The sequence below is a fragment of the Micromys minutus genome (genome assembly GCF_963924665.1).
Source record: "Micromys minutus genome assembly, chromosome: 3".
In the NCBI taxonomy this organism is placed as follows: domain Eukaryota; kingdom Metazoa; phylum Chordata; class Mammalia; order Rodentia; family Muridae; genus Micromys; species Micromys minutus.
This window is the reverse complement of record NC_137972.1, coordinates 8,958,125-8,968,335: the sequence shown is the minus strand read 5'-3', so window position 1 is coordinate 8,968,335 and position 10,211 is coordinate 8,958,125. Positions and strand designations below refer to the sequence as shown.

Below are 10,211 nucleotides of genomic sequence, written 5' to 3'. Positions count from 1 at the left end.
ATACATATATATATATATATATATATATATATATATATATATATATATATATATATGGAAGTGTTAGAGGAAATTTTAAATAATATTTTAATTTAGTTTGGTTTTGTATATTTATAAAATAAAAAGTACTTGGCATTTTATTAATTTTCTTTTATGTGCATGAGTGTTTGCCTGCATGAATGTCCTATAGCATGCACATTATTCAGTGCCTTTAGAGGCCAGGAGAAGACATTAGATATCCGGAACTAGATTTATATAGACAGTGTGAGCTGCTATAGAAGTTCCTAGAACTGAGCCCTGGTCCTCTACGGAAGTTGCCGGTGCTCTTAACGTCTGAGCCATCTCTTCAGCCCCTACAGCAAATTTTGTTTAAGTTTTCCATTTAATACTTCATTGTGCGTTTCCATATATGTCCATCAATCTCTTCTCTGAGTGTGTAGACCAATATGAATATAATCCATTAATTAAACGATCTTTAAAAATATTTTAAATATAAATAAATGAAAGTAAATTCTCATTTCTTAAATGATTAATGGAGAAATGAGCCTGACAGTTAATCAGCACCATTATTATCCTTTTAAAACACTTTTTGTTGTTTTTAAATAAAACCTTATATTCCTCTCCGGTTGCTGTTACGTCTCACAAAGGGCACTATAGGAAGAAAGCATTGGCTTTAGCTCACAGTTCAAAGCAGGGTCCGTGTTGATTGGGAGTCGAGGCAAAAGGCACTTGAGGCAACTTGTCACACCCCATCCACAAGCACCAACGGAAGGCCCAAAGTCCCATAATTCCTTTTTGGAATGGCAGCACCCACAGGAGGTAGGCGGTCCCCTTCAATTAGCACAACCAAGGTAATCTTCCAGACGCCTGGACAAGAGGTCCGGAAAGTTCTCCGTCAATCGATGAGATGGAGGAGATCTCGTCGCCAACCGTAGTGAGCAGCCCACATTCACTAGGGTGAGAAGGGGCGATTCCCAAGTCCGTCTCGCTTCCTCCTCACACACCTGGATTTTACACTGTTTAATTCACTCGCTCATTTGTGTCACCAAAGAAATGAGCATCGCGAGTGATGAAGGGGCGAGAACAGGGAAGTGGTCCGTGGAACGAAAAGTCTGGTGGAGCCATAGGGAAGAGGAAATGTAGATGACGCAGTGTGGGCCTAATCTAGCAGTGAATGTTGTCTTTGTAAAAATAAATAAATACATAAACAAACAAATAAGAAAGACATTGGTGCCTGATGCCTATAAGCCTGGATGAGAAGAGAGGGGAAGAAAAAAAAATAAAAAGACCTCCGTGAATGTGAGGTCACCCTGGGCTATGCCTTGCGGTCCAGAGCTAGACCTGCCTTGATTATAGAGTGAGATAAGAGAGAGATACAGACAGACAGACATACACAGACAAAGTTTACCTAAGCTCTGATTAATGACTATAGCGTGAAAGAAGAATCCAGTCAAAAGCTGAGCATCCAGCCTAAACCCAGGGCAATACCATCAGGAGTGAGGAGACCCATCCTGCCCGGGGTTCCGGAGCAGCCACGTGATGCCCCACACAGAAGCCAACTGAATGACACAACGCGAGCCCAGAGCCAGGCCATGTAGGATCTCAACAATCGTGTGGAAATCCACTGAGAATCCTGTAACCATGGACCTATGCTGTTTCTGTCTGAAATAAAACATCCAACTGAGGGGAAATGAGGGCCCACATGGGTTTCAGGAGAGGTGGAAGCAGTTTGAGGGTGATACATTTCAGGGGAAGGCTGACGACTTTAAATTAGGAGTAGAGTAGTATGCAAGAGATGGGGAGCTGGACTCGAGATGTGTTTGTGCTGTGAGAAACCAGCCGGCGGATCTTAGGATATGGGTGCATGAAGGAGATTGGAAGCTGAAAGCTTGGTGTCTGGCTTAAGGGCTGGGTGAATGATAGCATTTAGTGCCACGGAGATCAATGGAATATAAGTTGAATTGTCAGTAATTGAGATGAAACAAGCAGCTAAACTAATTAATTCTTTGATGAAAATGTAACAGAATCCCAAACTAGCGCAAAAGAAAAGTCATTACTGTCATCTTAGCTAAATATTGTTATGGAGTGACTAAAAGATTTTAGCTGGAAAAAAATTCTCAGTGGGTTTTGAAGGGTTATTCTACACGGCCTGCTTAGGCATACGGATAGACATGGATAACAATTTGCCGAAAGCACAGGAACTAATTATCCTGACTTTTAGTGCTATAAAGTATCATGAGTGGTGTTTTTAACTTCCTATAAATGATGTCACAGTAAAAATGGAATGAATGGGGACACTAAGTAGGTTCAGTGGTCCTCGGGGAAATCATGGGAAGCAGGTGATCATTTAAGCTGCAGAACGGGGCTTGGGAGATGGAGCTGTGTCTCAGCACGCCTGCTGTTCTTGCAAAAGTCCAAGTTCAGCCCTGAGCAGCCACCAACAGGTGGCCCACACATGCCTGTGACTTCTGCTCCAGGGGATATAAAGCACTTCTCTGATCCGCACAGCTATCCTCACACATACATGTGCACATGCCAAACTGAACCTCAATTAAATCTCTAGAAGAAATGAACAACCAGCACGAGAGAATAAATAAACGATAGAAAGGATCAGGAACGAAGTGGTGGATAGATCAAGGGGTGCTTGAGAAATGACAGAAAGGGGAAATTCTGAGTGTGGCTAACAGTAAGGAGTCAAGAGAACAGAAAGACCCTAGAAGAAAAAACAGGGAGCTCATATCGAGTGCTGTAAAGGACCAAAGCTTCGTCGAAAGGGAGAGAAGTTAATGGCATGAAACCCATTAAAACATTTAATGGAAAGTAGTTCTAGAGAAGCGGATAAGAGAATTTGCAAGTACTTGCACTTGAGGAGTTTTGGAGTGAAATTCTTGCTACTGGAGGAGGGAAGGAATTAAGACTCTGCACATGAATGGATAACGGCTAATAATGAAAGGACTCTTGAGCTACTGCTAGACATGAGCATGTGAGTGCTCACAAGGGTGACTGAGGAAACACTCATCTCAGGGGAGCAGTCAGTGCAACGGCAGATGGGTTCTGTATGGACTGAAGGAGCACATGGGCTGGAGGCATTGCTCGGTCCTTAGGAGCTCTGGCTGCTCTCCTACAAGACTGTCATTGAGGTTTCAGCACCCATCTGGTGGATAGCAGCTGTCTGTAGCTCCAGTTCTGGGGGACCTTTTGTCTTCTTGTTATGACCTAAGCACCAGATACACAGTGGTACACATATACAAAATAATAGTGACCAAAGAGAATGAGAGGTGGGGAGATTTGTCTATTAAAGTAATATTATTATTAACCCACCTAGTCAATATTCTTAGAGTCTCTGTGGCTTTAGTCTTGATTGGCTAAGTTGGTACTCACAAAACCTCACCTGGCAAATGAACAATCATTTGCAAATTTATCCAACATGGTTTTTTTCCTTGCAAGTGCCTTTGTCACTAACAATCAGTTTTGTTCCGTTTCTAGGAAAAATTGGAACGTCTTTTATAATATCGAGAAGACATTTGGGGTCAAATAAATCCTCTCTGTTACACAAGATCAAAAATGGCATACAGTTGGCAAACAGAGCCAAACTGCACTGAAGGTGGTTATAATCACCAACAACTTCACCAAGCAAGCCAGCGCCTTTCTTCCAGGCCAGTCAGGCTGGGTTTTGATCAGCTGGTGGAAGAGATCAGTAATAAAACACCACTGTCTGAGAGTGAAAAAGAAGATGTGGGCTTTGTGCCAGATATATCAAACTTTGGTTCAGAATGGCAATCCATATACGGAACACACCTAAGACCCTTCAGTGAATTCGCTTCTCAGAGTCCTGACCCCTCTCTGCTTCATTTTGGAAGAACATCAGCCATTGGTTTTAATCCTGCTGTGTTACCTACACATCCGCTCATTCGTGAGGGAGCCTCCTGGAGAAATCCCACAGGAAAATATCATGGTGCCGGGAATCCTAGGCTCAGTGCTCTAAGTCTATCATCCACTGGCCTGGATAAACGTAATCCACAAGGACAGTCAGGAAGCAAACATCATAACTATTATGTAGAACGAGAAGGCAATATCCCTCGTCATTATTCATCCAACCCCATAGACTCCATATCCAATAGTGAGAAAAGAGAAGGTGGAGGTGGGAACCTTGTAGAGCCTCCTCCTGTCATCTCCAAAGACTTCTTTCTACCCAGGGCATCGGAGAACGTGTCAGTGGAAAGCACAGAGGTATGTGTAATGCACACGAATGTGGAAGCAACCACTCAGTGGAGGATTGCATTAATTGTTAATAAAGTTAAATGATCTCACGAAGGAAAATCTCTTAATATTAATTAGAAGGTATTATTTTTTTACAAATATCATGTTCTTAAATTAACCAGTATTGTAGAAGTATATTTAACTATCTTTTTCAAGAAAATAGATCAAAATTATTAACATATTAGTATAACCTATGTCATTATATTAATGTTGTATATTTATATGTATAGTAATTATAAGTTAACACATTTTAATAGATAAAAGTATAAATGAAAATTTAGCTTGTGGAATTTACCTATTCCTGTTATGCTATAAAAACATATATATATATATATATATATATATATATATATATATATATATATATATATATATATATATATCCCATTACATCTATAATTTGATGACTTAAAATCTTATTATCTTTAGCAGCTGGGGAAAGTGCCCTTGTGCATAGAGGCTCCTAAATTATTTGGTTGGCAGGCATATTGTATAGGAGCCTGACAAAAAGTAAGAAATTAAGCAATTTACAGTTCAATCGACTCCAATCCTTCCTTTGATTACAGCACATGGTCGCTGGAGCAGCCTTGGGGTTCCCTGTACCATATTTGAAGATTTTTATGCATATAGCATATAGACACAAATTAAGCCAGAATTTGATTAAAATTTAAAAAAAACATAGTTGGGGGGCTAGAGAGATGGCATGTGAACATGGAGCGTTTAGATCCCCAGAAACCACAAAAACACTAGGTGCTGTGGCATGAGTCCACTGTCACAATACTGGCGAGGCAGAAACAGGAAGATGCTTGATTTCTAATCATTCAATCTGGCCATATACGTGCGTTATAAGTTTAATGAGTGACAATCAGTAAAGGAAGAAAAGATCTGTTTGAGGAAAACACCTGACTTCAGTCTCCAGCCTGCATACACATGCACAAACACAAATACAAGCACACACAAACATCCATAAACATACAAGTACACACATATATACACAAATACACATAACACACACAAACATACACAAATACACACATACAAACACACAAACACAAACAAACATACATAGACACACACACAAGAAAAAGGGTGAGAGAGGGAGAGAGATAGAGAAATAGAGAAAGAGAGAGAGAGATCACAGCAGTTTATCTACAGAAGGAACCACAAGATTCTTTATTCATTCAACAAATGGTTCTCAAATTATTAAATAAGACTTTGATGCGCTGGACAGAAAGTATTTGGGACAGTTAATATAGTTATGTTTTTTTTTTAATTCAGAAATTGACTAACACTGATCTTATGAAAACCAATATCAAATCACTAAATCAGTAGATGGGAAGCGTAGAGAAATTTTAATCCAGTAACATGGCTGCTCTAACAAAGGATCCTATCTATCCAAAGACCTTCTAAGTCCAGGTGACATGTCTTAAAGCCCAGGAGACAGAGGCAAGCAGATCTCTGAGTTTTAGGCCACTCTGGGACAGAGCAAGTTTCAGAAAAGATCAGGTCCAGGCATGGTAGTATAGGCCTTTAATCCCAGCACTTAGGAGAGAGGTGAGCAGCTCTCTAGTTAGTCTATTGGGTTGACTCACTGAGTTAAGAGGCAGCGCAGTGGACTGGAGTTTGTAGCAGTTCAATTCCTGGAGCTCAGAGGCAGTTTTTACCAGGACAGTTTTGCAGACAGGTTGCAGAGACAAGCTTGATACGGGTGCAGACAGAATGAGCCAGAGAATGAGAAGGAGCCAGAAGATTAGAACAGATTACACAAGCTAGTTTAAGGCTGAGCAGAGAAATTCAGTCAGAATTGAAGAGAAGCCAGTTACAATCAGGCAACTTGGGAAGGAGTTTGAGCCAGAACAGCTAAGCTGAACCGGCCAGCCAGAGTTCAGAAAGAGCTAAAAGGGGTAAGATTATTCATTCGCCAGTAAATCATTGAAATGACAATTACATCTGCCAAATAAAAGGTACTTCTAAAGGCAGCTTGTAAGCAAATGGCTCACTCTACAAGGAGGTTCTTGCATAAGAAACACCAGGGCAAACTATCTGAATCAAAACTGAATACATCTTAAGGATCTCTAATTCATATCACAACAGCGTGGTGTTGTGATCAGTGACTTTCCCCTACTGTTATAAACATTCGTGAAATGAGACAAGATTAATAAGCCAGCTGAATTCAGACCTTGTGCAACAGGCATCAGAGGACACTGATTTCCTAAGAGCTGCCAGCATCCTGTTTTCTGCCTTAAAGGCGGCTCCCTGTAGCTGTGCAGTCTGGTGGAGCCCAGACAACAGCGGAGCTCCTGAGTTGGGGAGTAGTGCTGGACTATTAGCTACAGACAGTAAAAGCAGCTTGGACTTCCTAGACATTGTGCTGTCAAAGAGAAAGCTATGCCGTAGGTAGGTTTAGAAATCTTAGAGGATTTACTACATCTTGGCCAAGTGTGGGTTTGTTATTTGGAAGGCCCACAGGATATTGTTGAAAATTCTTTTCAAATTTAATTAAAAATAACTCATTATAGAGTCAAAGAAGCAACAAATTACAAATAAAGGCAAAGTCATCCAAATACAGGCAAATGGAATTCAGGTAATCTAAAATCAAAATATCAAAGGAATTACGAGGAGTTGGAAAGATTCCAGACAGTGTAACAACCATCTAAAGAATTGAAACTTCTCATAAGAGAGCTAGGAGTCAAAAGCAATGGAACCAGAGACAGTGGGAACCAGAGACAGTGGGAACCAGAGACAGTGGGAACCAGAGACAGTGGAAACCAGAGGCAGTGGGAACCAGAGGCAGTGGGAACCAGAGGCAGTGGGAACCAGAGATAGTAGCAGCCAGAGGCAGTGGAAACTAGAGGCAGTGGGAACCAGCGATAGTGGGAACCAGAGACAGTGGGAACCAGAGGCAGTGGGAACCACAGGCAGTGGGAACCAGAGACAGTGGGAACCAGAGGCAGTGGGAACCAGAGGCAGTGGGAACCAGAGGCAGTGGGAACCACAGGCAGTGGAAACCAGAGGCAGTGGGGACCAGAGGCAGTGAGGACCAGAGGCAGTGGCAGCAGGAACCAGAGGCAGTGAGAGGAACCAGAGTCAGTCTGAATCAGATGCAGATAACAATGGGAGTCAGAGGCTGTGGAAGCAGAGGCACTGTTCAGTATTTTCCCTGGTTGTGGGTGACACAGATGTATATATATACTCCTGAAAACTAAAATTATATACCTAAAGTCTACACACTTTTCTGTATGCAAATATAGATATCAAAAAGGTAAAACAAAATGCAAACTGATTTTTAGAAGAAAATCAAATCACACAAACATGTTGCTCTTTTTCTCTGTGTTGAGATGTATTAATTAAGCAATTTTTACTTCCAGCCAGCTGGTTGTCCCATTGAAATAGTTGAAGTACCCCAAGGGAGTAACAAGAGCCTGGCCTCCTTTTGTAACAAAGTAAGAAAGTGAGTATTGCTCTTTCTTTTCATGATTTTATTGGATATGTTTTATTTATATTTCAAATGTTATTACACTTCCTGGGTTTCCCTCCTATCTCCTATCCCATTCCCACTCTCCCCACTTCTATGGGGGTTCCCCCTACACAACCAACCCCTCCCACCTCCCTGCCCTGACATTCCCCTGCACTGGGGCAACAGCAGGACCAAGGGATTCTCCTTCCATTGATGCCCAACAAAGCCATCCTCTGCTACCTGTGCAGCTGGAGACATGGGTGTGTCCATGTGTATTCTTTGGTTGGTGGTTTAGTCTCTGGGAGATGGGGGGGCATCTGGTTTGTTGGTACTGTTGTTCTTGTGAGGTTGCAAACACCTTCAATTCCTTCATTTCTTTCTCTAACTCCTCCATGAAGGATCCCGGTCTCAGTTCAATGGTTGGCTGTGAGCATCCGCCTCTGTATTTGTCATGCTCTGGCAGAGCCTCTCAGGAGACAGCTATACCAGGCTCCTGTCAGCACGCACTTCTCGGTATCAGTAATATTGTCTAGATTCAGTGGCTGTGTATGGGCTGGATCCCCAGGTGGAGCAGTCTCTAGATGGCCTTTCCTTCAGTCTTTGCTCCAAATGTTGTCTCCATATTTACCCCTGAGAATATTTTTGCTTCCCCTTCTAAGAAGGACTGAAGCATCTGCACTTTGGTCTTCCTTCTTCTTGAGCTTCATGTGGTCTGTGAATTGTATCTTGGTATTCCGAGATTTGGGGCTAATATCCACTTATCAGTGAGTGCATACCATGGGTGTTTTTTTTTTTTTTTTTTTTTTTTTTTTTTTTTTTTTTTTTGTGATTGGGTTACCTTGATCAGTATGTCTTGATTTATCAATTTGCCTAAGAATTTCATGAAGTCATTGTTTTTAATAGCTGGGTAGTACTCCATTGTGCAAATGTACCACATTTTTTTCGTATCATCCCCCTGTTGAAGAACATCTGGATTCTTTATAGCTTCTGGCTATTATAAATAAGGCTATAAACATAGTGGAGGATGTGTTCTTGTTGTATATTAGAGCATCTGCCCAGGATTAGTATAGCTGGGTCGTCAGGTAATATTATGTGCAATTTCCTGAGGATCCTCCAGACTGATATCTAAAATGGTTGTAGCAGTTTGCAATCCCACCAATAATGGAGGAATGTTCCTCTTTTTCCACATCCTCACCGGCATATATTAGATATTAGTCCTCTATTGGATATAGGATTGGCAAAAGGATCTTTTCCCAGTCTGTTGGTTGCCATTTTGTCCTAAAGACATTGTCCTTTCCCTTACAGAATCTTTGCAGTTTTATGAGGTCCCATTTGTTGATTCTTGATCTTAGAGCATAAGCCATTGGTGTTCTATTCAAAATGTGTTCTGCCCGTGTGTTCAAGACTCTTCTCCACTTTATCTTCTATTAGTTTGAGTGTATCTAGTACTATGTGGAGGTCCTTGATCTACTTGGACTTGAGCTTTGTACAGAATGATAAGAATGGATAGATTTGCATTCTTCTACATGCTGCCCACCAGTTAGACCAACACCATTTGTTGAAAATGCTATCTTTTTTCTACTGGTTCGCTTTAGCGTCTTTGTCAAAGATCAAGTGACCATAGGTATGTGGGTTCATTTCTGGATCTTCAATTCTATTCCATTGATCTATGTGAAGAGCTTTTGCTATCCTTGGTTTTTTTGTTATTCCAAATGAATTTCAAATTGCTCTAACTCTATGAAGATTTGAGTTGGAATTTTGACAGGATTGCATTAAATCTGTAGATTGCATTCAGCAAGATGGACATTCTTACAAAGTTGATCCTCCCAATCCATGAGCATGGGAGATCTTCCTATCTTCTGAGGTCTTCTTCAGTTTCTTTCTTCAGAGACTTGAAGTTATTGTCATACAGAACTTTCACTTGCTTAGTTAAAGTCAAACCAACGTATTTTATATCAGTTGATACTATTGTGAAGGGTGTTCTTTCCCTAATTTCTTTCTCAGCATGTTTACCTTTGAGTAGAGGAAGGCTACAGATTTTTTTGGGTTAATTTTATATCCAGCCACTTTGCTGAAATTGTTTATCAGCTATAAAAGTTCTTTGGTGGATTTTTGGGGTCACAAGTATACTATAATATCACCTGTAAATAGTGATATTTTGACTTTTTCCTTTCTAATGTGTATCCCTTTGACCTTCTTTTTGTTGTCTAATTGCTCTGGCTAGGACTTTGATTACTATATTGAATAGGTAGGGAGAAAGTGGGCATCCTTGTCCAGTCCCTGATTTTAGTGGGATTGCTTCAAGTTACAGTTCACTGCGGATGCTCTGCTAGAGTTAGGGAAGAAGCAATCAGGACTTTGCACTTTAAGTTTAATTTTCCCAAATCCTAGAAGCTAAAATTGTTCATGCACTGAACACTGTCTTGTGATATGAGTTCTGATATTTGAAGCTAGGAAGGGTCAGGAAGTTGGTCTAGGCTATATAACCCCAGGC

The 10,211-nt window shown here is 40.9% G+C and overlaps 1 protein-coding gene across 1 annotated transcript in view; it reads left to right on the top strand.

Annotated features, from left to right (window-relative positions):
- Positions 1 to 3,564: 3,564 nt before the first annotated feature.
- PIK3C2G (phosphatidylinositol-4-phosphate 3-kinase catalytic subunit type 2 gamma) overlaps positions 3,565 to 10,211 on the top strand; it is a gene marked incomplete at both ends in the record, with an annotated part of 303,735 nt that continues 297,088 nt past the window's right edge. Inside the window, 2 exons of the mRNA XM_080913719.1 lie at positions 3,565 to 4,230; positions 7,629 to 7,711. Coding sequence (XP_080769845.1) covers positions 3,565 to 4,230; positions 7,629 to 7,711 — 749 coding nt within the window. The remainder of the gene's footprint in view (positions 4,231 to 7,628; positions 7,712 to 10,211) is intronic.